General features: G+C 55.9%; 6 protein-coding genes across 8 annotated transcripts; 4 read left to right on the forward strand and 2 right to left on the reverse strand.

Annotated features, from left to right (window-relative positions):
- Positions 1-372: 372 nt before the first annotated feature.
- LOC118258526 (protein S100-A6) lies at positions 373-1,889 on the forward strand. Its single transcript, XM_035567384.2, has 3 exons — positions 373-528; positions 1,153-1,304; positions 1,668-1,889. Exons 1-3 carry the CDS (start codon positions 462-464, stop codon positions 1,806-1,808), a joined length of 360 nt encoding a protein of 119 aa, XP_035423277.1. The 5' UTR covers positions 373-461; the 3' UTR covers positions 1,809-1,889.
- A 155-nt stretch (positions 1,890-2,044) lies between these two features.
- Positions 2,045-7,055, forward strand: LOC118258509 (protein S100-A12-like). 3 transcript variants are annotated; one of them, XR_007709185.1, is made up of 4 exons: positions 2,045-3,937; positions 4,055-4,211; positions 4,493-6,084; positions 6,754-7,055. XR_007709185.1 is itself a non-coding variant. In XM_035567367.2 (3 exons), the coding sequence occupies exons 1-3, from the start codon at positions 3,897-3,899 to the stop codon at positions 4,718-4,720; spliced, it is 426 nt and encodes a 141-aa protein (XP_035423260.1). In that variant the 5' UTR covers positions 2,045-3,896; the 3' UTR covers positions 4,721-7,055. The 3 variants fall into 3 exon arrangements, 1 of the variants encoding a protein (XP_035423260.1); XR_007709184.1 differs by having other exon boundaries at positions 6,792-7,055; XM_035567367.2 differs by having other exon boundaries at positions 4,493-7,055.
- A 325-nt stretch (positions 7,056-7,380) lies between these two features.
- On the forward strand, positions 7,381-8,598 carry LOC118258518 (protein S100-A8-like). The gene is made up of 2 exons (XM_035567376.1): positions 7,381-7,797; positions 8,184-8,598. The coding sequence occupies exons 1-2, from the start codon at positions 7,561-7,563 to the stop codon at positions 8,346-8,348; spliced, it is 402 nt and encodes a 133-aa protein (XP_035423269.1). The 5' UTR covers positions 7,381-7,560; the 3' UTR covers positions 8,349-8,598.
- Positions 8,599-11,153: 2,555 nt separating this feature from the next.
- LOC118258601 (protein MRP-126) lies at positions 11,154-12,770 on the forward strand. Its single transcript, XM_050715823.1, has 4 exons — positions 11,154-11,162; positions 11,213-11,265; positions 11,678-11,885; positions 12,573-12,770. The coding sequence occupies exons 1-4, from the start codon at positions 11,154-11,156 to the stop codon at positions 12,768-12,770; spliced, it is 468 nt and encodes a 155-aa protein (XP_050571780.1).
- An 8,106-nt stretch (positions 12,771-20,876) lies between these two features.
- Positions 20,877-21,173, reverse strand: LOC118258553 (loricrin-like). Its single transcript, XM_035567412.1, has one exon. The coding sequence runs from the start codon at positions 21,171-21,173 to the stop codon at positions 20,877-20,879; it is 297 nt and encodes a 98-aa protein (XP_035423305.1).
- A 3,576-nt stretch (positions 21,174-24,749) lies between these two features.
- LOC118258530 (loricrin-like) lies at positions 24,750-25,091 on the reverse strand. The gene has a single exon (XM_035567389.1). The coding sequence runs from the start codon at positions 25,089-25,091 to the stop codon at positions 24,750-24,752; it is 342 nt and encodes a 113-aa protein (XP_035423282.1).
- Positions 25,092-25,292: the final 201 nt, after the last annotated feature.

Consider the following 25,292-nt stretch of genomic DNA (forward strand, 5'->3'; position numbering starts at 1 on the left):
GTGAGTCAGCACCCTGCCCTGCTGCGCCGCTGTTTGCCCCTTTCGTTGCTTCGGGCAGGGCTCAGCGAGAGCTTTTGCAGGGATTAACGCCTCCGACCGCACCGTGATAACGGGGATGGGCGGACAAATTTTGGCCAAAATTGTTCAGCACTCACTGACCCAGTGGCAATGAGTGCAGCCCCGCTGTGCGAGGCACTCCGCGACCTGGCTGATGCCAAAGGGACCTGGTGGGGATGTTCACTGGGGTGACCCATGGGGGGGTCAGGGTCTGTCCCCCCACCCCACTGCTCTGGGGGGCACCCAGGACCCTCATCCCCTCCCCAAGTGAACCCTTGGGGAGTGGGGTTTCGGTCGTCTTCCCACTTGGGGTGGGGTTACGGCGTGTAGAGGAGTGGCTTCACCCATGCACCCAGCCACCCCCTGCCCCCCCCGGCATGGGAGGACTCAGCCCATGGCTATAAATGCGAGGAGGAGCTGTGCAGCCACAGCCCTCCCTCCCCGCTCCGAGATCCTGTCCTGCTCAAGCCGGTAAGTCTCCATTTCCTCCCTCCCATCCTCTTTTCCCCCCCTCATCAGACATCTGCGGCTGCCCCAGGGATGCGCGCTGGACTCCAGATGTGCAGCTTGCCCCATCCAGATGTGGACCCCCCTCCCCCCCCCTTCTGGAAGCCAGACCTTGGGCGGGCAACTTCGCTCTGGCAAGGCAGCGGTGCCACGAAGGCTTCTCCCCATCCAGCCCTAACTTCATTCCCTGCTTTCGCCCCCCTTGGTCCCCCCCAGCTGCTCCCCATGGGCCCAGCCTGCGTGCGGAGGCGGCCAGGAGCTGCGCCCCGTGAGTCACCGCAGCCACCAGCCTTGGCTTACGCAACGGCCCGGGATGGGGGGGACATGGGGCAGCCCCCTGCCCGCCCTGGGATGGAGGGGACATGAGGCAGCCCCCTGCCTGCCCTGGGATTTTGGGGGACACGGGGCAGCCCCCTGCCTGCTCAGGGACAGACCCCAGGGCTGTCCTGAGATGGGGCCGTGGGGGCTTTGCCCCCAGCCCGGCTGGCAGAGGAGTGATGGGAGGGCTCTGGGGTATCCCTGGGGGGGCTGTGCTTGGAGGCTCCCCAAGGTGGGGAGCTGCCCGCTGAGCTCCCCCCGTCCCCACAGCTCAGCCCACAGCCATGGCAGCCCCCCTGGACCAAGCCATCGGGCTCCTCGTGGCCACATTCCACAAGTACTCGGGGAAGGAGGGTGACAAGAACACCCTGAGCAAGGGCGAGCTGAAGGAGCTGATCCAGAAGGAGCTGACCATCGGGCCGGTGAGTGCGACCCCCCCCCCTCTCCTTCTCCTCACAAGCCAAGGGCGTCACCTGCCAGTGCAGCCCGGGGGGACCTAGGTGCAGGGACACCCCCAGGAAAGGGGCAGGGGACAGGCGCAGCGGGAGGTGACACGGGGAATAACGTCACCCGGGGGAGTTGTGGCACAGCCCTGTCCCCACACCTACTTTTATGGCACCTGGTGTGAATGCTGGTGCTTTGCCATGGGGGGGGATATAACTGGGGACACACGTGTGGCCGGGTCCTGCGGTGCCCCCCCAGCCCTGCTCTGGGAAAGCAAAGGGCAATGTGCTCCCCCCACGGCGCCCCGGCTGGTAACGGCTCTGTGCTTTTCGGGGCTGCAGAAACTGAAGGACGCGGAAATTGCCGGGCTCATGGACGACCTGGACCGCAACAAGGACCAGGAAGTGAACTTCCAGGAGTACGTCACCTTCCTGGGCGCCCTGGCCATGATCTACAATGACGCCCTGCTGCAGTACAAGTAGAGCTGAGCCAGCCACCGGGGTGACCCCCCCCCTCCCCAATGCCTCTCTGAGGTCCAATAAAATTTCTTTTTGTAAAGTTTTGCTGCTGCGTTTTGTGGTTGTTTTTGAACCTCAAATAAATTAAAACCTCACGGATGGTGCTGGTTTCGTTTTTTTTTTTTTTTTTTTTTTTTTTCGGGGATGTCGGGGGGAGGCAGCGAGGGGCTGCACCCTGTGCTTGCATCCCTGTCCCATGCCCATTGCATGCTGGCAATGCCCTGCCTGCTCCTGTTTTGTGAACCCTGCCAGGCAGAGCTCACCCGAGCATCAGGAAAAGGAATGTGTAAGCAGCCCTCCGGACTTGGTGCAGCATCACACTCACATCCCAGAGGCAGGGGAAGGGGTCTCCCCACATCCCCCCCGATAACCCCTTGGCCCTTTTTGAGCCTGATTTGCAATTTGTCACTATTTGAAGGTGGCCCGATGCCACTCACGAACATCCCAGCCCTCCCGCCTCTCTCACACCCTGTCACTGCCCTGTCCCTGTCCCCACGGGGCTGTGCTGGCTCCGGCCCCATGGCCCCGCAGCAGGCGGCAGCACCCGGCCAGGGCAGGCTCATGGGCTGTGCCAAGGGCACCTGGTGGCACACGAGGACCTGCAGTGTGCGCATGCCTCTTCTCGCCCATCCCAGTGCACGTGCGTCCCCTCCCAGCTCCCCACGTGGCACACACGTGTCCCTTTGCACCTCCCTGAGCCGCACATCCATGTTCCTTCACACCTCGCTGAGTAGCACATCCGTGTCCCTTTGCATGTCCCTGCGTGGCACTTCCTTATCCCTTCGTGTGTCCCCATGTGGCACATCCGCGTCCCTTCACGTGTCCCCACATCCCTCTGCGCCTCCCCGATGGCGTGTCCATGTCCCATCACGTCCTCGTGAGGTGCGTGCGTGCCCCTGGTCCTGCCCAGGCAGGACACAATTATTGTCAGTAACTGCGAGGATTGCTGCTACGTCACCACGGACACCAGGGGCTGGTTGGACCCCCCTCCCAGGGAGGTCGCACCCATCCTGCCCCACCATACAATCTGGCCCTTTGTTTCACTCTTTTGCAATGCGTGCTTTTTCTGGAACCAGTTCCTCGTGCTCCTGGAGCAGGACGTAGATGGGGAGAGGTTTCACCACCGCTGTCCTTCCCATCTCTCGAAATCCCTAAGGGGCATAATGGGCTCTTTGTGGTGCTGCTCCACGTGAGCACAGACTTGGGGTGAAAATTTTGGGCATCCTGGGGTTCAGGCTTCCCCCTAGGTAGCCTTTCCTCCAACACACGCAGGGTTCAGCTGCCTGCTGAACCAGACACCGGGAACCCCATGGGGTCTCCATGAGCTGTGGCATTTCTGTGACCCTGGAGGAGGTGACGATTGCCAATGCTCCTGGTAATCATCAGGCAGCAATCACCTCTGCTGGGAAATGCCACCTAAGCACAGCTGGCAGGCTTCCTGCACATTGGCAAGTCCTGATCTGCAATGTCTTCCTTGGCTGCCTGCGCTAGCTGTTAGGAAATGATGTGCCAGGGATGCTGCCTGTGATTTTGGAGAGGTGATCAGGGTGGGATGCATCCCCCAGCACCTACAGGTTGGGTCAAACACCCCATCCCCATCCAAAGCCAAACACTGGGGCAGATGTAGGAAGAACTACATTCCCATTGGGAAATATCAGCATTGCCCCATGGAGACCCTCATTTAATGCACTCAGGAAAAATCCCTCTTTCCTCATCTCCACCAAGAACCCCAAACCTGGGGAAACCCCTGTGCTGTCATGTATCCACTATTCTGGCTCCTCGCAAATGTCTCTTTTGGTGTTTCCTTGTTTTGCACTAATGAGTTTGGTGTGTCCTCTCCCTCGTTAACCCCAGGAGCAGTTGGTTCCTGGAGACAGGCAAGAAATTGCTGCCTGGGCGTGCTGCGTGCCGAGAAGCCTTGCACAATTCCCAAGGTTATCACCCCAGAGAAGATTTGAGGGCGTCACAAATCATAGCTCAGGGAGGGTATAAAAGAGCCCTCTCCAGCACTGTGCAGCCACCGATCCTGCCCACTCCTCTCCTCTCCTTTCCATGTCGCTGTCAGAACAAGCCAACCCCAGGGCCACCCCTCGGTGAGTAGTTCTTCTCCAAACAGAGGTTCCTGGAAGCAGACAGAGCCCACCCTGAGCTCCTGGAGGGGATGGGTATCCATCTCCTCTTTTAATGTTTTGCTGTTTTTCCTTCTTTAGCAAGATGAAGACCGACCTGGAGCTCGCGCTGGAGTGCGCCATCAACATCTACCACCAATACGCCATCAAGAACCCCCTGGATGACTACCTGAGCAAGTCGGAGTTTACGCAGCTGATGAAGGAGACCGCCAAGACCTTCCTCACCAACACCGTGCCGGTGAGAGCCATGCAGCTTGGGTCTCCTACTGCTGGCGAGAGCTTGCATGGGTGATGGCCTCCTTGGGGCACAGGGTCGCCGAGAGCCTCTCAGAGGGGAGGGAGGGAGGGTTGATGGGGTTTTCCTGAAGCTGTGCTGTCCCTGCACGGACCCTCCCCAAACCAAGGTTCTTTGCAGAGATTAAGGGAATTGGAGAGCCCTGTGATGTAGCTGTGGGGTGGCAGGGGACCCAGGGCCCCGCTGTGCATCGGGCTGACTTGTCCCTGTTTGTCCTCCTGCAGCCTAAAACATCCATCGATGCCTACATAAACCAGCTCTTTGCCAGAGCAGACAAAAACCGCGACGGTCGCCTGAAGTTCACTGAGTTCCTCACCACGCTGAACCTCGCAGCCATTGATGCCCATAAAAGGTCCCATGAGCCTCCCAGGGTCCATGGCCCACATCCAGCTGGTGGTCACGACCACGGACATGACCATGGACATGACCATGGACACGGTCCCCGCAACTGAGGCCGTTCCCAGGGTGGCTCTGCCCACAGAATTGTGCTCTTCCAGCAGCAGCATCTCTTCCATTTGCCCACAAGCATATAACCAAAGCTGTGTTGTCTGCTTCTGCCTATGGCACTGAAATAAAATTTCTTTCTCCATGCACCAAACGCATCTGTGCTATGTTTCCTGCACTCTCTGGGGGGACGTGACATGCACCCAGCTCAGCCCGCAGCCACGGGGGGTTAAATGCAGGTTGCACTGGGGAAACAGCAGGACAGGGAAGGCAGGGGGGAGTCAGGCCACTTGTCCCTGCTTCTGTCCCTTGGGACAGAGCGGAGCCACACACCTGCTCACATGGGGCTGTTTCACATAGCAGGCTCCCCATCCTGCAGCACTCAGTCCCCAGCAGGGTTGCCACCACCTCCCCAAGGCTCACGGGCTCCTTGCTTGGGATTGCTTGGCTCAGCAGCTGGGTTTCCTGGGCAGGGGCAGCCAGGGGAGTGCACAAGAGCATCCTCACCCATGATCCCAGACCCTCCTTGCCCCAGCTCCAGGATGCTCCATGGGTGAAGCACAGCCGGGTGCTCGCGGGGTGCTGCTGAGCCCCCCCAGCGCTGACCCCGGGTGGGGGCACTGCTTTTGCAACCTGCAGAGCAACTGATGTTTTCCTTGCAAGTCCAGCACTGGCACAATGAACGGTGTAGAGGGGCTTTGTGGATGCAGTTTTAACTCTACATGATGAAGCCTCACACTTTTGTTAGTGTTGGGTGACAGCTCCTGGGCTCCCAGCAGGTTTAGGAGCCACTGCAGGCTCTTGGGGGCCAAATACACAAGTGGAAAAGAGCTGGGGTGTTTGTGGGGAGCCATGCACTGAAGGGGAAATCCCCAGGCTCATGAGGTTCTGGTATTTCCAGCATCAGCTGGAACCAGGAGCCCACGCTGTATGAAACTGAGCTGGGAGAGGAAGCACAGGGCTGTTGCGTGGCTATTTGCACTCAATGACACCAGTCGTCGCTCTCCGACGCTGCAGTTTTGCCATCAGCGAGCAGCCCTTGTCCCCCATCTCGGTGCTCTTCACCCCCTGCTCCGTGCCAGCATCCCTGGGCATCATTTGGGCATCACTGCGGGTTTTGGGGAAGAGTTGGGAACTCAGAACCACAACTCTGCCCCCAAGGGGACAATGCAGACACACAGGACAAAACCTAGCCGGGCTGGTGGCTTGCAATGACAGCTGGGGAATGAGGATGCAATTTGGGACTGCTGACGGGCCATAATGAGAGAAGAAAAGAAACAATAAAGTGAGTCAGGGATACCAAAATAGACCTCCTGCAACAGTTCTCGTTACTGCTCCTGAGACATGCGAGGAGCACCCTCAAACAGGAGTGGTGAGCCGTTTGTTTTCGTATCCTCACCCTCTTCCTGGAACCTACTGTCTTGTCTTTACACCTTTTCATAGTCTCCTCTTCATCCTTCTAGCACCTGCTCTGCTAGTGTCACAGGGGTGGCTGTTGCAAAACATCCCAGTTAATGCTCCAGACAGCAAAGACCACGACCTTGGATTTTCTCCTTGCTTTGAGCCCAGTTTCCTCCACCAGGTTTCTGGAGCAAGAGGGAAGGTCTGGTGCAAGTGATATGAAATGGAAAATAATGGAAAATAAATAATCTGGAAAACCATCTATTGAAATGTAGACAACACTTTCATCTTTGCTAGCATTTGTCCAGTTCATAATGTAGGAAACAGTTTGCAATCACACTAAAAACATATCCACATCTCTCCGAAAATCCCATCTTTCTTCTACACCGGCATAAAAGAGGGAAACATTTTCAGCACGTTGCAAAACCTGCAAATTTTTGTCAAGTCCTGCCAAGGTGGACGGTGCATTTCTGTCAAGGTGGGGGGAGTACATCCAGTGGTTTCCCCATTCTTTGCCCAGTTGGAGCCAATGGTGGGGTGACAGGACAGCATTTCCAAAGGCCGGTTGGTGCAACCAGGAACTGCGAGCAGAGGAATGAGATGGGGAGGGGCTCAGATGTTCCCACCTTGCAATTTCCAGGTGCGGGAAATGCTAATTCAAGCTGTTGCTTGCAGCAGGTGTGTCACCATCTCTGATGAAAGAGAGTCTCAGATGCATATAAAAGGCTGCCCAGAGAGCTGGGTCACTTCAACAGACCCATCTTCTGCAAACCCTCCTTGGACACAAGGTGAGTAGCATTGCAATAGTTCTTGCAGCAAATAAGGTGAGGGAGAAGTGATTTTGTATAGTACTTCATCTCTATAATACTTCGTATTGTGTCTATTTTATCCCAGTGCTTCCCACTTTGGGGAGGCTGGTTTTGGCTGCAGCAAGGCTTTGTGTTAGTATAAATTAGTGGTATTTCTGTGCCATCTTTAGCAGGGTATAGTTTCTGCTTTGTGGCGGCACACAGCTGAGAGCAGGGTCTCCCTGTGCTTGGTGTCCATGGTCCAAAGAGACAACGAGAAGGAGGTCAGGCAGAACCTGTAATGGAGCTGATATCAGAACCTTAATGACTCAAAGCCATCCCTGCCATCGGTGGCACGGTGCTGATACGTGGGTTTGTCTGTCCTGCCTGAACAATGCCTCCAGGTCAGCCAGAACAAGCTGCTTCTTGGGCAAAGTTAATAATGTGGTTGGGCTGTGCTGTAAAACAGTGAGATTCCTAAAACCTCTTATTACCTGCTCAGCACCGAGGAGCTGCCGACCACCCCGGGTGCTGCCAGCCCCGTGGGATGGGGAAGGTCCTTTGCACACCAGTGAGGTGCAGCTCAGCCTCAGGGTGCCCAGGCGCGTGGTGTGGGTTGCTTGGCTTTGTCCCCTCCAGGACTGGGCCTGACCCCTCCAATGGCTTTGGGGTCTCTCAGCAGGTACCCCAAAAGCTCAGCCATGTCTGCAATCACTGTCACCACCCTGCCTGGGCATCGGCAGTTCCCAGGAAATTGCACGCTGGAGATGGCCCTGAATGCCATCGTGGATGTCTACCACCGCTACAGCATCCGCAAGGGTGAACTCGACCTCCTCAACTTCAACGAATTCAACACGCTGCTGAAGGAGCAGGCGCCGACCTTCCTGGAGGCCTGTGTGAGTGCTCTGGGGGAAGGAATCTCCTGGGGTGCTGGGGCTGATCCTCGGGGTGCTGGGGCTGATCCTCAGGATGATGTGGTGGGAGCGGGGTGCCTTCATCCCCCAGGGGTTGTGGTTCATCAGGCTCAGCTTGTGCGCTGGGGGTGGTGGTGCTGCCCATGCTCATCCTGCCTGCTAGCACAAGGGTGCTGAGCAGCCAAGGGGGCTTGGGGCAAGATCCTGTCCATCTGGGGGTTTTACCCACAAGACAAAAGAGGGGCTCAATGATCCCATGTCTTCCAAATGCTTCCTGGGGTATGCAAGAGCATAGCTGGCTTGGTTTCCACCTGTGGAAGCTCTGCCTGGGGAGGGGGCACTCTAACACGCTCTGTCCCCCATCGCAGAACAGGAACCGTTCCGGCTACCTGCAGGAGCTCTTCAAGGAGACAGACTTAAACAAGGACAAAGAGCTGTCTTTTGAGGAGTTCACCATCGTCTTGTCCAAGGTGGCTGATGACGCCCATCGCATCATGCATGGGGAAAACAGATGTAAACCAGAGAGCAACTGAGCTCACCTGTGCTGTGGTGTCTGGCCCCTGTGAAGGACCCAGAAGGGGCTGCTTGTAGGAATAGGGCTGTGGCTGCTTTCTGCCTGCTTGGTTTGCTCATGAGACAATAAAGCATCACTTGAAGCCCACTGAGTCCTTCCTATCTCAGCACTCGCTTCCCATGAATGGGCAGGGTGGGCACCAGCTGCAGGGAGCACGAGGTTCTGCAGCATCCCTGGGAGAAGTGCTTGCCTGAATGGGGAACCCCAAAAACCCCTGAGGGGAGAGATTTATGGCAGATGTGGTGGGTGGGCAGGCAAGAGCTGTATCGCTCAGTGTCTGGCCCAAGCCAGTAGGACTGGGAGGGAATGAATGGCCTGAGGACCAGTGCAGGACACTGAGCTCTGTTGTGTTTGAACCACAAAACTTCAACAGAGCAGCTGCATTGGGGGTTTTTCTCCTGGGTGAGGAAAATGCATTAATATTCCTGACAGCAGCAGGACACAGCCTCATAATGAGAACAAGCCAGGGAGTCCTTAGGAGGGAAAAAAAAAAAAAAAAAAAAAAAAAACACAGACAGAAGTCGCTATTCGTATATACAGCTCCCACCCCCTGTGGTGCCAAAATCTTGGCTCAAGCTAAAGAAAGCTTTGAAGGTCTCCAGGGAGGAGACTCCCCAACCTCTCTGTGCAACCTGTGCCAGGGCTCTGTTACCTGCACAGCACAGATGTGCTTCCTGGTGTTCAGGGGGAGCCTCCTGTGCTCCAGGCTGTGCCCAGCACCTCTTGTCCTGGCCCTGAGCGCCACTGACAGGAGCCTGGGGATGCCCAAAGGGTCCTGCATGTGGACCTGCAAAAACCCAGCCCTGAGGGGCTGCTCCCCAGCAGGGTTTGCAGTTGTGCGCATCTCTCACACAGACCCTTACTTGCTCAGGAAGCATCTGCCTTGCTCAGAGCAAGCCCCCTGATTTCTCTGAGCTAAAACCACATCTAGCAACAAGAACCTATTCCCTATCCGGATCTCAGGCTAATGCCTGTTGTAAACTGCAGTGCACCTCACAGCAACGAACCCTGCCGTGCCCTCAGCCAGCTGCCTGCCCTTTGCTTCTCCCTACTCGTAAACCCATATTTTGAAAGCACTTTTGCAAATGCTGCCAAGCGCAGGGTGCCCAGTGAAGGCTCGGCTCCTCGAGGCACAACCAGTCCTGGTCACCTGGAACCAGATTTTCCGTGCTGTGCAATGCCTGCTTCCCTCTCCTTCCCCTCCGCCGCTCCAGCAAGCGGATGCTTGCTCAACCCTGGTGGCCTTGGGGTCAGGATTGCAGCTCGCTGCAGCTGCTTTGGCATGGCCCGCGGGCACGGCCGGGCTGGAAGGCTCCTCCTGCAAGGAGAGACCTGCAGAGCCGGGTCAGGAGTTGTGCCAACACATTCCCATGACCCTGAGTGGTACTCAGGCTCCCCGTCATTTTAAGGGCTGTGTTGGAATTTAAATGGTAAATGCTGCTCCTGGGGGCTCGTTGCTGCTGCCTGGTAGGCACAACCAAAAATCTAGCTACTGTCCCTGCTCTGAAACCCCTGGCCCATGCCATGCCCTATGTCCATCCTTGCCCTGTCCACCTCATGGATGATAAAATAGCCAAAAAGCTCAGTTTCGTGAAATTGCTACAAAATTCTGCAACTGAGCTGATGGTCCCCAGCACCCCGTTGTGAAACACCCTGGCCCTTCCTCAGCTGTTTTGTGCATCGTGGATCTCCCCTGTTGTGAAATGCGGAGCATCCCCAGCAGTGAGGGCAGGGGCTCGGGGCTGTGCCCCCCAGATGCTCCCTGCACAGTGCTGTCCCACGGCCACTCGTCTCGAGCTCCACTGTCCTGTTTTGGCCTGCACTTGGTGCCTCAGATTAGCATCACGTTCAGCAGGTTGAACAAATCCCCAAACAAACCTGCTGAATCAGCAGGGAGGGGATTTTAATAAAGCAGCACTGGAAAATCTTGTTTTGCTCCTGCTCTTCGCTGTTCCGAGCCGATGCGCCTGCGCCCAGTCTCTGCTGCACCAAGAAATAACAAGATAAAATGCCACAAAGGGAGGACACGGATTTAAAAACACAAAAATACACCTTTTAGCCCCACCCCGTCCTTGGGGCTTGGAGCATACCGCAGGTGGGGGAACCACCTCCGGCACGGGCTCTGCCTGACCTGCAGAGCTGAAACAAAGCTCCTGGAGTCACACCAGGTTGGGAAGCCGCCCCATGTTATTTGCCTTTCAAGAATAGCTGCTTGCTGCAGGCAGGGGATGGTCCCCGGTGCTGGGGCACAGCTCTGTCCCCATGTCACACAGGCAATCCTGGTCACATTGGGGATGCTTCTGGGTGCACCAGGGCAGGGATGCTGCGAGGCTTGTTGGAAAAGGGCAGATGTGATGCCGGGGGTCCCTTTTGCCTCGTGGCACAGCAGAACAGCTCCACAGAGGGGAGTAAAACAGATCAGAGGGAAGCAAGCAAGGGAGATGGACTTGTCAAGAGTCAATGGGAAATGACAGCCCTGATAGCCACGGGGACACGGCTGGGGGGACATGGCCGTGCCCTGGCCACCTCCCTGCCACATAGAGAACATGACACACCAACATTACAGGAAAAGCCGCAGAGCCCCCTTTTAAGGAACTACCCCGAACCTTAAGCAACATGAGTATGTCATGACGATGGACTGGAATTGGATGAAACGGACATTTCACAATGGGGGGGGGGGCAGCGCAGGCAGACAGGCTATAAGAGGTGCCACGCTCCAGCCTGGCCACAGGTCAACCCAGGACGGTCTCGCTGCTTCGTCAACATGAGCAAGGCAAGTCTAAGGGCGTTGTGGGCTTTGAAGGTCTCCGTGCTCTTTTCCAGGTGCAGGTTGGGCCACTGGAGGTGCAGGGACCCACCACAAGTCCTGGCAGAGGGTGACAGCTTCCATCGGGGCTCATCTGGGCATGACCACGAGGAGAGAAGTCTCTCGTGGAAAAGACTCCCTGCAGCATGGCCTGACCACCAAGGGGGCTCGTGGATGTCAGATCTCATGCTCAGCGCCTACATCTCCACAGGGGCTTTTGGGGAGCCTTGCTCCAGCAGTACCTGCCTTGCAGAAGAACATTCTGGGGAAAAAAATACAGCTTTCAGATATTCTTGGTCGCACATCCCAGAGCTGAAGCAAAGAGAGGCTGCAGTTCCCTTCAGACTCCCTCGGCTTGTGCTAGATGAGTGCAAACCCAAACAGCCCAAATTTAGCCTGAAAACAGAATGACTGCAAGCCAGGCTGCATCCTCACCTGGTGCAAGGCAGCTGGCTGTAGGGGAACCTGCTGGTGGGCATCAGATGCGTTTTGTGGCCCCTGACATTACTCAGCTATTTGTTTCTCTTCCAGGGCTGCCAGACCCAGGGACCACTCTCCGAGCTGGAGAAGTCCATAGATGTCATCATCGATGTCTTCCACCAGTACTCGAGACGGGAGGGGGACAAGGACACCCTGACCAGGAGGGAGCTGAAGCTCTTGATTGAGAAGCAGCTCGTGAACTACCTGAAGGTGAGTGGAGCCAAAGCAGGGCTTCTCCTGCCCAGCGTGGGGAGGAAACTGGGTTGGACCCCATTGCCCCACTGGTCTTTACCAGCCCAAATGCCCCCAGGGACCAGATTCATCCCAACAGCTCCCTCCTGCTCTCTTCTGCTGCCCCAACTCCTTCTGCCCAGACCATTCCCTTCCACCTGGCGCTTCCCCGCATGCTCCATGAGATGCCATAAAGACAGAAGGAAACCCACCTCGGCTCAGGTGTACCCACAGCTGAACATTTCTCCTCGTTACCTCATCTGCAAAATCAGAACCCCATTGCCCAACAGCTCCTTTGCCATCTCAAAGTGGTATCAGAAATACAAACCTAAACACCCATTTTTCCATAACTCACTCTGCTAAGGCAGAAAGTAAATGTTTCTAGTCTGACGTGCTAAGAAAGCAGCTAGTCGTGACAAAACTCCACCGCCTTCACTGGCCTCCTTGTTGCACAGTGTTCCTGCAGCGATGTTAGCCTCCTGCTCTCCCATTGCTTTGCTGCAGTGGGTGTCATTGCTACACCCAAAGCAGCTCCTGATGGCACAGGGATGGAGCCAAGCACTGGGCTGGGCTGTTGGAGATCCCAGGAGAGTCCCAGCGAGGCTGGGAGGACCTCTGAGCCGTGACTGGTGGTACTTTGTCCTCACCCCAGCTCCTTCCTTGCAGCACGTGAAAAACCAGGTCTCCATCGACCAAATCTTCAAGGACCTCGACACCAATAAGGATGAGCAGCTGAGTTTTGGCGAGGTGATGCTCCTGATCATCCGTGTGACTGTCGCCACCCACGAGCACCTCCACTTCTGCGAGGACAAGCTGCACCACCAGCAGCACCAGCAGCAGCACCAGCACCAGCACAACCACTGAAGTGAGCTGTGCTCTGTGGCCGAGGGCTCCCACCCCGTGCTTCTCCCCTGGATTCTTCCCTCCACCCTGCTGCTCCCCCTCTCTGTTCCTCTCTGCCTGCCTCCCTCCCTTCAAGTTGGATGGTTTTGCTGCCAAATAAAGATTTGCCCTGAGGCTGTCAAAGTTTTTCTGTTTCTGCCTGAGTTTTATCATCTTGCTCTCCCCCAGTGGGGCTTCAAACCAGGAAATTTGACTTTGAGGTTTTGAAATTTGACTTTGGCTGCAGGTTCCTAAGGCAATGTGGCCTTCTGGGGACAGCAGGGCTCACTGCAGTGGTGTACCCCTTGTGGTGTCCTCCATAGGCCCAGACAGACAGCACAATCTGTCAGATCTCTGCATTTCCACCTAAAAAGTCCATTTTGGCCTGGAAGTGCTCTGCATGTCCCCTAGGACTCAGCTGCAGTGGTGGGTGACAGAGCTGGAGGAACACCCTTGTAGGGCACTTTTGCTCTGCGTGGCCCTGACATGGGGCTGGGTGATGGATGCATTGCGTTTTCATGCCAGGGTGCCACTGAGAGCAGCGAGGTCGGGGTGCTGGGTTTCACATGGACAAGAACTGAGTACAACCCCAACACGTTTCTCCGAGCATCCGGGGTTTGCATCAGGAGGTCTGCTCTGAAAAGCTGCTCTCAGGGGCTGGAAATGCTGGCGGTGCCTCTGAGCAGCTTCACACCGTGAATGCACAGAGCCCCGCTGCTGATTTGCATGTACCTTTTACAGGGGAAAAAAGGAACAGTAGTGATTTCCTAAGGGTGAGTCAAAACCCTGAAATTGCCCTGCTCAGTGAAGAAACTGGCCACAAGCTTCCCAAAAGCAGCAGCACTGAAGCAAGCCCCCTGGCTAACACAAGACTGCCACAAGTTTGCTTCACTGCCGCCGGCCAGGTTGCTTCAGCTTCCTTTAGAGTTGATTTTGACATTTGAAATATGTCAAACACCTTCCTACAAGGTAAAATCTGCTGGAGTGAACACGGGATCTGCTCAGCTCTGCCTGGGGGCCTGCATAGGGTGGTGTGTCCCAGCTGGAGCTAGATCCTGCACCCCAAAATGGGTCTTGCACCCCAGGCTGGGTCATGCACCCCATCCTACAGCATTTCTGTGTCTCCACAGCAGGGAGAGAGCAGAGCAGGTTCACTGCCACCACCCTGCCAGGGCAGAAGCACATCGTACCCGAGAGCAGAGCAGTCCCATGAAGACGTTCCCATTGTGGGACAAGCTGTTAGGGTCCTATCCTGCAGCAGCTCAACTCCCCAGGGGCTCAGCACCCTGCCAGTGGGTGCTCAGCAGCAAGGGGCTCTCCCTGTGCAGAGTCCAAGCGCACAAATCTGGGTGCTGGAGGCACCCACGGGCCATCCTCGCCCCTTCCACCAGGAACCACTGCTGATGCAAGAGGATATTTGCCAACGCAGCGGGACTTCACGCTGCCCTGACAGCCGGGGTGCGGGACTCCTCTTGTGTCACCTGCTGGGGCTGTCGGACCATGGCAGAGGAGATGAAGCACGAGCCACATCCTGCTCTCAGCACAGTGGGACCAGGGCACCAAAGCAGGGCTGCAAGCAAGCAGAGGAGATGGCTGGCTCCTTCTGTAGTAGCTGAGCGGACCCCAAACCCGTACATATCCCATCACTCTCCAAGAGCTCTCAGGTCCCAAAAAGAGAAGAGACCAAAGCAACGCAAGGAACGTGTTGGATACACCCTAACGATCCCATATCCCATACGGCAGGGATGTGCAGTCAGTCTGAGCAGCTCAGCACCTTTGGTTGCGCTGCTGCCCGTGGGACGTGGTCACGGCCACGCTGGTCCTTTCGGGGATGGGGACAGCACCTGAGACCCTCCAGCCCCACTGCTCCGGGAGCAGCAGCAAGCAGCAGGAGAATGCGGGCTGGAGGGACAGCCCCTGCCTCCTCGCATCCAGCCCCAGGTTGTAGGGAAGGATTTGGCCTCCGGATTCCGAGGCTGGGAGGTTTGGGACAGGCTCCGGCTGCCACCTGGTGGCAGGGCCACCGCCAACGAAGCCAGCGCTCATCGCACCCTGCTCCTACAGCACCAGCGCTGCTGCAGCGAGTACACTTCCTATTCTCCTCCATGCGTTTGAAAGAAAAACTGAATTTCTGGGCTGAGCTGGGGGCACCGGGACGTGCAGCAGTTTGCAGCCACCCACAGCGCTCCTCTTGTGCTGCCCCTGCTCAAGTCGCTGCGCAGTGACACCAGCAAGGGCTGGCTTCTTCCCCAGCACGGTCACATCAGCGATCCTCACCTGTGTCCCATGGCAGGCAGCAGCAGGAGAAGCAGCGCAAGCAGCAGGTAAATGGTGGCTGCAGGTAAATGCCAACCCCAGCTCCCCCTTCCCTGCTCGGGGGCTGTACCCCACAGCCCCCTCCTTGAGTTTGCCAGTGTTTTGCATTCATATGTTGCTAAATGGCACAGCCCAGCCCACACCTAAGGACTATCTCTCTCCTATTTGTCATACTCCCTGTCCCATAAAAATGCCCTCAAGGTATCCCAGCTGTCTCCTCATGCTGCAGGCCCCTCCCAGAGCTCCCAGGCTGGAGAAAAGGGGCTGCAGCCTGCAGGGCCGGGCTTTATGAACGACTGTGTAACCAGGAGATGTGGCACAGCAGTAACATCCCCCTGCCCCCTGCTCTGCCCACCATGGACCCCTCTGCCCAACACAGAACTGCAGCCTGGCTGAGGTGGGAAGGGACCTCAGGTCCCCTCAGACCCTCGGTGGGAAGGGACCCCTTGGGTCCAACCCCTGCTCAAGCAGGGCCACCCAGAGCAGGGTGCTCAGCACCATGTGCAGAAGCTTTTGAAGATCTCCAAGGAGGAGACTCCACAGCCTCTCTGGGCAACCCGTGCTCAGTCCCCAGTTAGTACAGAATTGTTTCCTGGTGCTCAAAAAACCCTCTTGTCCTGGCCCTGGGCACCACTGGCAGGAGCCTGGCCCTGGATGTGGTTGAGATCTTCACCTCCAGGCTGAGCAGCCCCAGCTCTCAGCCTCTCCTCCCACCAAAGGGATGAGGGATGAGCCTTGGCAGGGTAAAACTGGTTGGTCCTGGGGTGCCAGCGAGAGCTGTGGCCAGGATCTGACCCGCGCCCATAGCCCAGCGGAGCCGGCCCGGTGGGGGGCTCAGGGGCTGCTGACGCTGCTCTGGGTGGGGATGTGCCACCGCGGGATGGCACCGTGGTGGCAGCTGGCTGGGAGGGAGGAACCGGTGGAAGGGAATGGCTTGGAGTGATTCAGAGCAATTTTCCTCCTAATTCCCTCCGTTCCCAGGGCGGACATGCGCTAATTGGGGTGGAGGGAGGAGTGCGGCAAGTGGAGGTGCCATTGCCATGCGTTGCCTCCCGTACTCCTCCACAAACACGTCCTGCCACACCGCAGTGTTAGGCCACCCCTCCAGCACCCCCTGCTCCGTGCCCAGCTGCGGGGCCAGCCCCGAAGCCTTGCTCCTTGCCCCATCCCGACCCAAGGCTCCTCCAAGAGCTCCAGCTCCCAGGGACCACAAGCATCCCGTGGGCTGCTCTGATTTGCACCAAAATCAGCCGTGTGCCAGACACAGACACAGACACAGATTTCTAGGTTGGAAGAGACCTCAAGATCATCGAGTCCAACCTCCGACCTAACACTAACTACTCCACTAAACCGTGCCAGGCAGCCTTTGCTTTGCAGAGGGCCTGCAGCAACTTGCAGGGCAAAATTTAGCTCCAGACCATGCTCTGCATCTTGTTTCCAACCCACTTAATTGCAGAGGTGCCTTGTGCCGTGCTGGCGGTATCGGCAGCGACACGTGGGCGGCCAAGGATGACTCCAGCAACCCCTCCTCTCCCAAACATGCCGCCTGGGAAGGCTGATGCAGAGCATGATCTCACCTGGCTTCCGACCAGATCTGGTGATCTAGCTGAAAGCTGGCACACCCTGCACGCAGGGAGGGCTCCTGACAGCCCTGTCCTGGTGCGCAACCTGCGGCCTTCGGCTTTCCCGAGACCACACGGGGATTCAGGCGTCCTGTCCCAGCTACCTCGCTGCGCCCATCTGTCCCCAGCCCTGTGCCATGCTCCGTCCCCAGCAGCCACCAAGTGGCTTTCCCAGGGGAGGGAGCTCATATCCAGACCCATGGGTACCCAGGGGTGGCATCACTCAGGGTGTCCCCACACTGCCATCAAGCAGACAGCGTGGTCCTCTTTCTCCTTCCTTGCAGAAGAAACCACAGCTCAGGTGCTGTTGGCAAGGCTCTGAACGTAGCCTGGGCTCTCTGTCAGGCCATATCAGGCAGATGGAACAGCCTCGAAAATAAGATTAAACCCACATTTTCTGCAAAACCTTATTTTCTCTATGGCTTTTTCAAGGCTTTGGCACTGGAGAACCCCATGAAGTCCCAAATCACTGTGATTCTAAAATTAAAAAAAAAAAAAAAAAAAACACTTTATGGGCAGCTAAATGCAGGCTTTCAAAAACGAAGCAAAAATCTCCTGTTAGAAATATTTTCGAGCAGATTCCTGCGGCCTCCTGCCACTGGCAAAGCCCATGCTTGGTGCCCTGAGCCGTGCCCGCGGCGAGCGGCTCCGCGCGCTGACCTACATTTGGCTTTCCCAGGTAAACATCCTCGGCAGGCAGGAGGACGAGGGAGGCTCCCTGGGAAGTGCAGCGATGCGGGGAGGCAGAACAGGACAGACCGGGGGAAATCCTCACCCTCCACCCACTCCTCCCCACCAGGAGCTCGCAGCCAGCGGCTGCTGCCAGTGCGACCTGCGCCCGTCAGCTGGTGGATGCGGGTGAGTGGGGTGAGTCTGGGCCGTTCCTTTTTGTACTCAAAATGAGCTTTTTATGTTTCCAGGGCTGTTCTTCCTGCAGGGCTCGGGGCAGCAGGGGCTAAAGACACAAGCACAGTGTATGCTGCCCTGCCTCCCTCTGCCCAGCCCCGAGTGCAGCTTCAGGAGCTGATTCATTCCTCCCAACAAGTGCCTGGGGTGGCTGCGGGGATGCAGCTCCTTTGAATTTAAGGAAGTAGGAAAGGGAAAAAACAAAGTGAGTTAAGGTGAAAGTCCTGAGAGCAGCCAGGGCGAGGGGCAGCCCAGCTGCCAAGGGATGTTTCATTTTGAGTTTTGAGTTTTTGGAAGGGAAGGCCGGGGTTTTCCTGCAGGCAGAGCCACCTTACTGTGTCCTCATGCTTTTCTCCTCACCAGGACTGGCAGTATCCTTCCAACATGTCCAGGCTGATCAAAGCCATCACTGACATGATGGACAGCTACCACGGAAATGCCAGGAAGGGGAAGAAGTCTGAGTCCTTCAGCAGGAGCGAGTTCAAGAAGCTCATCCAGCAGGAGTTTGCTCCTGTCAAGGTAACTGCATGGGCTCGAGGGTGCAGCGATGAGTGGGAAAGGTGCCGGGGTGACATCTGAGGGTGGCCAGGGGGGTGATGGCTCATGCAACACCCACGCCACATCTAGGATTACAGCTGGATTTCTCTGGTCATTGATTTTCCTGGGGTTTAGTGCCACAGGTGCTTTCCTCAGGGCTGTATTGCAAGGCAGCAAAGCCCCCATGCAGCTTCTGCTGTCCCCATCCTTCTGGGATGGGGAGGGCAAGGAAGGGGTGCCTGGTCCCCAGGATCTTGTGTCCCTGCTGTGCCTTCCCAAAACACCAGCCAGGTATTTCCCCCATGCTATGAAATGTTAGCTCCAGACCTTGTGCAACCTCTGCTGTGACCGCCCTTTGTGTTGCATTGCCCTCGCAACGAGGGGAGCAGCCCTCGATTCCCCCTGGGGACGCTCTAAGGGTCTCCTTTCCTCCCAGAGGTCCCCCACCAGCAAGTACCGCTACATCGGCAGCCCGCTAGATTCGGACACCGAGCCCATGAACAAGAAGGAGAGGGGCTCTGCCAAAGCCTGTGTGTACTGAGGGGCTGCTCCTGGGCCACGGAGATGAGGAGGTAAGGGAGGGCAGCAAGCACACGATGATCCCAAATGGCATTTGCATTGCCTTAACCTGCAGGGACAGATCCGTCCTGAGGACTGGCGTCACTCCAAGGTGCCCCACGTCTGCTTTGCCCATCCCGGTTTGCTCAGCAAACACAACCCATCGGGGATGATGGGATGGGATGGGATGGGATAGAGCAAGGAGCCGTGCTCCAGCTCCCACGGGGAGTGTTTAATCAACTCTAATAACTCCAATAAAATCACACAGTACTAATTGGGTGCAAGCTCCATGCAAAGCATTGCAGCTGCCCAGGGTGACTGGCAGGGAGATGGCATTTGGAGGGGCTGCCAGCTTTTATTGGGGCTTTGGGATGCTTGGGGGCAGCTGCCCCATGGTGTTTTCTCCCCTCTCCTGCAGGATCCTCGAATTCCCCTGTGGGCGAAGGACAGACCACAGTGTGATCGCACAATGGGGGGGATGTGAAGACGGTGCCCCACTCCATGTATTACCTCCATGAGGCAAAAATAACCCTGGGTTTCCTATTTCTTTTGTCCCGATGCTCCATGGGCGTCTCTTTGGGGTGCTTTGCAAATGCAGCTTGAAGATCTGGGGGGCCGGGGACAGATTTGCTGTTTTCTTCACATAAATGCAGCAGCAAAACCAGGGCTGATGTATGAACCCTGTCCTCTGCCATCTCCTTTGGTTTTAATGGGTAGAAAGTGAAAAATCGCTACTCAGAAGGGCTGGAATGAATTATGCAATTAGTTGACTCAGGCTGTCCAGTAATAATGAATAAAGAGAGAAAATTATTTGGGGAAAATTAAAGGTCTGTGGTTGGGAGTTCATCTCTGGCTGATTTGAAGTCAACAACAAAATTCCCACGGGTTTGAGGGAGCCAGAAACGTACCTCAGCACTTCGGAGATGTTTTGGTCCCATAAAAACAGCTCGGCCAGTGTGTTGTTTTCCTTTTCCATTGAAAAAAAAGAGAACCCCAGCATTCTTTTTTATTATTTTTATTTTTTAATTTTAGGAAAGCTTTTACCCATGTCTTTGTGTAATGAGCAGAGAGATGCACAAAGGAATGCTGCTGACAGTGAGTAATCAGAGGATGAGGAATGGGGATCTTTTCCTCATCCATTCTTGATTAAGGCTTTGCTCCTGATACAGAAACCAATAAAACAAAGCTGCTTTAATAGCAAGGAGGGGATGCTGAAAACCCCAAACTCCAGTGGAAAAAGATATTGCAGATAGCTGTCAGGTGTGTAATATTCCTGTCCTCGTCGATAAGTTTTGGAAAGCCAGAGAGCAAAGTCAGAGATAAGGATTCACTTCATGGTCACTTAACCACGAGGATGGATGTTTGATGCAGTGATATATTTCCCTCAAGCTGATGCGAGCAGGATCCAGTCCTTCAGCTGCTACCTGTCTGAATGAGTTGCTACATCAGCTGCCTTAACTGTACTGTAAATATCTAAAAGGGTTTCGGGCTTATTTTTGTCTTTCTCATATATATATTGTGATACCATTAAAAAAAGTAATAAAACCTATACAACACAAAACCCGCCTGATTGCTGTGAGCCAGCCGGTGATCACCAGCTCAGGGCTGCATCTAAAAAGCTGTCGAAGTGGGGAAGCCCCATGGGTTGGGAAAAGAATGCAAAGCCCTGGGGATGTGGGGGCACCAGGGGAACCCAGGGCTGGGCATTCCTGAAAGATGTGGAGAGGTTTTGGGGTTTTCTCCATCACCTGGGACCCAGTTGGTGGAGGAGAGCAGGGCTGAGTGCCCAGGGATGATCCATACCAAGTGTGGTCAGAGTATCACAAGGGTTGAAAGCGAGAGAGGCATATATGGAATAAGCATGAATGGAAAATAAGGACAAGGAGCTTAAGGAAACACTGAGACAAGAGAGATGTGAGAAATGTGATGCTTTATTGGGTTGCTGGCACCTCCTGGGGTCAAGGCACAGCCTGGTGGCTCAGGCGGCGGGGAAGCAGGAGCGATGCCCATCCCAGGCAGCTGGAGCTGGGGGGCAGAGCTGGGGGGGTGCAGCTGGGTGCCCCAGGGCATGCAGAGCTTCGGGGAGGCCGCACGGAGCTGGTCTGTGCGTGGGCTCTGCTGCCACAGCGGGGCCGCACGGGATGCTCCATCACTTCAGCTTCTGCGAGGGCAGCTGGTGGACCTGCTGCTGCTGCTGCTGGTGGTACACCACCTGCGGCTTCCCGTGGCAGCCGGAGCCACCGGAGCTGTGACAGCCACCGCCACCGGAGCTGTGACAGCCACCACCGCCGCCGGAGCTGTGACAGCCGCCACCACCGCCGGAGCTGTGACAGCCGCCACCGCCGGAGCTGTGGCAGCCACCACCAGAGCTGTGGCAGCAACCGCTGCTCTGTTGGACGTAGCGCTCCTGCTTATGGCAGTGGTCCTTCTCCTGGCGGGAGCACATCCTTGTGTGCTGGGGTGGCCTGCGGGAGAGAGGGGCTGTCAGGGCTGCTACGAGTCCCAGTGCCCCTGTTGCCCTGGGGGTCCCCATGCCCGCCCTGGTTGCCATCCCACCCCTGGCACCACAGGAGCTGTGGACCCCCCAGGAAAGCTCCGGTTCCGGAGCGGTGCCCTGCATCCACCCATGGAGGATGCCATCAGCTGGCTGTCCCTTCCTTCCCTTCACTCCACCACCCTGGAGCATCCCCAAGTCCCCAGCAGCGGAGTTTGCTTTAAACCCATTCTCTGCACCCCTCGGTGGAAGACGCTTTCCCAGAGAAGGAAAATCCACGTTGCCAGACTTACCTGAGCTTGAGAAGAAGGCGAAAGGAGGAAATGAAGATCTCCGGGGCAGGGGCAGTTTTATAGAGATCTCAGATCCCTTTCCCCGGAAATGAGACAGCTCTCTGTCACAGCGATCCATTAATTTAATACCCAATCCCCACCAAACCACCCTCTGTTTACATTGCTCACCTGACTCATTAGAGATGGCTATCATTCCTTTGTTATCTGTTTCCTGTGCCACATAAGTATCTAATTGGCAGCCTCACCTGCTCTTAATAGGGAAACCCGTGGGTGCCTGGGTTTCCAAAGTCTCGTCTGTTTGGGGTTTGTTTTGTTAAACCAAATCCAGGCGTAATTATAGCCCCGTCCCATGAGGCTCTGCTCTCGGAGTCTAATCCCTGCTATTGAGCTGGCAATGGATAAACCCAGAAATAATCCAGGCACAAAGGAGTGTGGAGTTGCACACTCTTCTTCATTAGGTGCTTGAGGCAAAAAAAGCCACGAGTGTAGCCAGGACAAAGTCACAGAATCATGGGATGGTTTGGGTTGGAAGGGACCCTTAAAGAATATCGAGACCAACCTCATGCTGCAGGCAGGGCCGTCTTTCACCTGGACAGGTTGCTCAAAGCCCCATCCAACCCAACTTGGGATACGTCCGATGATGGGGGCATCCATGACTTCTCTGGGCATCTTGGTCCAGGGTCTCACCGCCCTCATGATGAAAATTTTCTTCGTTAAGTTCTATTTCTTCCTCAATCCCCCCTGGGCTTCCGCTAGAGAAGTGTCTCAGGTCTTTGTCAGGGACTTTCTAGCTTTTCTCCTTGACCTAAAGAGTGGGAATTTTCCCCAAAAGGCACCTGAGGAGCCAGAAGATGCTCTTGGGGCCCACTGAAAGCCTTGAGAGCCCTGCTGTGTAGTCACAGGTTCATGTACAGGCATCTGAAAGCACAGTCCCTGAATACTTTATTGACAAAGACTATTTCCATCATCTTAATGACAGGGTTGGGAAATACTGAGAAATGTAAAGACTTATCCGGTGTTGCGTGCTTCAACGTTCTGTCTTCTGTCACAAAGGTGGAGGTCTTCAGATGGCCCTTCTGCATGTCTTGTCCTGGCTGAAAGGCCCTTCATCACCCCAAAGAGTCACTGAAAAGGCCACAGGCAGCTCCTTGTTTACAGGATGAACCCAAGAAAAAGCCTGAGGCCCAGGAGACAACGCTGGGAACCACAAAAAGAGGCACCAAGGTTCCCCTTGCTGCCCCAGAGAAATGCTGCAGTGGGGATGAGGTACCAGGGCTTGGAATGCTTGTGCTGAAAGCTGATGTCCTTCCCAAAAAACACATCCACTGCTCCCATTTTATTGCATTCCACACCGTTAGTGGCACCAAAATTAACTTGTTTGTGCTCCTCCTGGGAGCTGTTGGGTGGCTCCTGTCTGCCTTCACGCAAATGCCTGCTGGTGGCCCCTGTGTCCCACACGTGGCCCTGCTGGAGCAGCGCGGTGACAACGGGATGAAGCCTCCCAATGGGGCAGCAGGGCTCCATAGGATGTGAGGGGCTCACATCCAATATTTTGGGTTCCTGAGCTGTGCACCTTGTGTCCCCTGCCCTGCCACGGAGCCTGCCTCTTCTTATCTGAGGGGTCCGCGGGTAGGAGGGTTGCAAAGCTCTCCTGCAGCCTTGCCAAGCACGAAATGCAGCTGGTGTTTACTTTGCTGGCTTCAACTGATGTCATAAAAAATTCATATAGAAACCGGTGGCTGAGATTGTAATTAGCAGGTGAGCTGGGCAGGCTCCCACTTAGAGCTGAGTATGCTACAGGCAAAACCCGTGTGGCTGTTAGAGCAAGTGCCTGCACGCATGGACAGGGCTGAGCCCCATGTCCAGGGGGGCTAGTGTGCATCCCTCCTACCACCCAAAGCACCAAACCATGACTCAGGTCTCAAGGACAAATGCATTTCTGTGCAAGGAGCCTTTGCATTGCTTGATGTCAAATTTTTTGTCTTTTCCAGAGAGTATTAGGAGCAGGCTTGCCTTGCCCAGGTCACAGGTGATGCTCTGTGCAGGAGAGTTTAGTGCTTTTTGGGTGATGATCTCATTCATTCAATGGGGAAAGACACGTGAGGGTTTTCAGTTTAACTGGGTACCAGGTTTCATAACAGTTGGTGCTTTCCTTGCATCCCCAGTCTCTCAGAATAGTTAATTCAACTTTCAGTTAAAGACAGAAACCACATTAAAATGGGGGCATAGAAGCCTCTGTCCTTTTTTAAATTACGATTACAGGGGAAAAACAAAACAAAACAAAACAAAACAACATTAAAACCTTTAAACAGCCAAAAAACTGAGAGGCAAAGCAAAAGAACATCAAAGCATACAGCTAGCAGTCACTCCTAGGGTTTTCTTGGGATTCTAGGGCATTGCTTCTGTTCCTGGATGAGTGGGGCTGGCAGTGGGGTATGGTGCACCCCCAGCTCCTCGGTCAGCCTTTGCACAGTGCTGTAAGGCATCTGGGCCAGGCTGCTTGCAGCTCTCAGCTGCAAAAGCCCTCCCCTGGCTGCCCCCTGCCTGCCTGCAGCATCTCTGCCAGGTCCTGGGTGCAGAGGGAGATGCATTTGGTTTCTCTCGGTGCCAGCTCTTCTCCTGGAAGGGGGATGCTTTGCATCCCGTGACGCATCCCACAGAGGCAGGTATCTGCTGATCCCATCTGACATTGGCACACGCACAACAAGCTTCAGGAAAGACACGGGGCAAAGTCTTCTGTGAATTAATTTGGTTCTTATACATGCTGTACTGTTTTATGCAGCAGTACCGTTCTCCCTGGGAGGCAACACCAAATGGTCTCCTTGTGCACATAGGCTGAAGGGCTGGGCACGTCCTCAGGGGCGACATCCCCTGGGTTAAGACATATGACAAGTTAATAACTGTATGGACACTATGTTCCACCAAACCCCAGTTGCATCCCTATAGCGTGCATGGAAAATAAGGACGAAGAGCTTAAGGAAACACTGAGACAAGAGAGATGTGAGAAATGTGATGCTTTATTGGGTTGCTGGCACCTCCTGGGGTCAAGGCACAGCCTGGTGGCTCAGGCGGCGGGGAAGCAGGAGTGATGCCCATCCCAGGCAGCTGCAGCTGGGGGGCAGAGCTGGGGGGGTGCAGCTGGGTGCCCCGGGGCGTGCAGAGCTTCGGGGAGGCCGCACGGAGCTGGTCTGTGCGTGGGCTCTGCTGCTGCAGTGGGGCCGCACGGGATGCTCCATTACTTCAGCTTCTGCGAGGGCAGCTGGTGGACCTGCTGCTGCTGCTGCTGGTGGTACACCACCTGCGGCTTCCCGTGGCAGCCGGAGCCACCGGAGCTGTGACAGCCACCGCCACCGGAGCTGTGACAGCCGCCACCGCTGGAGCTGTGACAGCCGCCGCCACCGCCGGAGCTGTGACAGCCACCACCGCCGCCGGAGCTGTGGCAGCCACCACCGCCGGAGCTGTGGCAGCCACCGCCGGAGCTGTGGCAGCCACCACCAGAGCTGTGGCAGCAACCGCTGCTCTGTTGGACGTAGCGCTCCTGCTTATGGCAATGGTCCTTCTCCTGGCGGGAGCACATCCTTGTGTGCTGGGGTGGCCTGCAGGAGAGAGGGGCTGTCAGGACTTTCCTTTCCCATTTCTGCTTTTCCATGGAAGAGGACTCTGGAAGTTACATTTACCTGCTCCTTGCCAGCTCCCACAATCACCTTTAAACTTTAGAATCACAGAATCATAGAACCATCTAGGTTGGAAAAGACCTTCAGGATCATCAAGTCCAGCC

The sequence above is a fragment of the Cygnus atratus genome, chromosome 28 (genome assembly GCF_013377495.2).
Source record: "Cygnus atratus isolate AKBS03 ecotype Queensland, Australia chromosome 28, CAtr_DNAZoo_HiC_assembly, whole genome shotgun sequence".
Lineage (NCBI taxonomy): Eukaryota > Metazoa > Chordata > Aves > Anseriformes > Anatidae > Cygnus > Cygnus atratus.

Excerpts from the sequence above, each read along its gene's own strand:
- LOC118258526 (XM_035567384.2), top strand. The coding sequence starts at position 462 with ATGCGAGGAGGAGCTGTGCAGCCACAGCCCTCCCTCCCCGCTCCGAGA. Across the intron at positions 529-1,152 it reads ATCCTGTCCTGCTCAAGCCG|CTCAGCCCACAGCCATGGCA; the intron begins GTAAGTCTCCAT and ends CCGTCCCCACAG. Across the intron at positions 1,305-1,667 it reads AGGAGCTGACCATCGGGCCG|AAACTGAAGGACGCGGAAAT; the intron begins GTGAGTGCGACC and ends TCGGGGCTGCAG.
- LOC118258509 (XM_035567367.2), top strand. The coding sequence starts at position 3,897 with ATGTCGCTGTCAGAACAAGCCAACCCCAGGGCCACCCCTCG. Across the intron at positions 3,938-4,054 it reads AACCCCAGGGCCACCCCTCG|CAAGATGAAGACCGACCTGG; the intron begins GTGAGTAGTTCT and ends TTCCTTCTTTAG. Across the intron at positions 4,212-4,492 it reads TCCTCACCAACACCGTGCCG|CCTAAAACATCCATCGATGC; the intron begins GTGAGAGCCATG and ends GTCCTCCTGCAG.
- LOC118258518 (XM_035567376.1), top strand. The coding sequence starts at position 7,561 with ATGGCTTTGGGGTCTCTCAGCAGGTACCCCAAAAGCTCAGCCATGTCT. Across the intron at positions 7,798-8,183 it reads CGACCTTCCTGGAGGCCTGT|AACAGGAACCGTTCCGGCTA; the intron begins GTGAGTGCTCTG and ends CCCCCATCGCAG.
- LOC118258601 (XM_050715823.1), top strand. Across the intron at positions 11,266-11,677 it reads ACCACAAGTCCTGGCAGAGG|ATGCGTTTTGTGGCCCCTGA; the intron begins GTGACAGCTTCC and ends GGTGGGCATCAG. Across the intron at positions 11,886-12,572 it reads AGCTCGTGAACTACCTGAAG|CACGTGAAAAACCAGGTCTC; the intron begins GTGAGTGGAGCC and ends CCTTCCTTGCAG.
- LOC118258553 (XM_035567412.1), bottom strand. The coding sequence starts at position 21,173 with ATGTGCTCCCGCCAGGAGAAGGACCACTGCCATAAGCAGGAGCGCTAC.
- LOC118258530 (XM_035567389.1), bottom strand. The coding sequence starts at position 25,091 with ATGTGCTCCCGCCAGGAGAAGGACCATTGCCATAAGCAGGAGCGCTAC.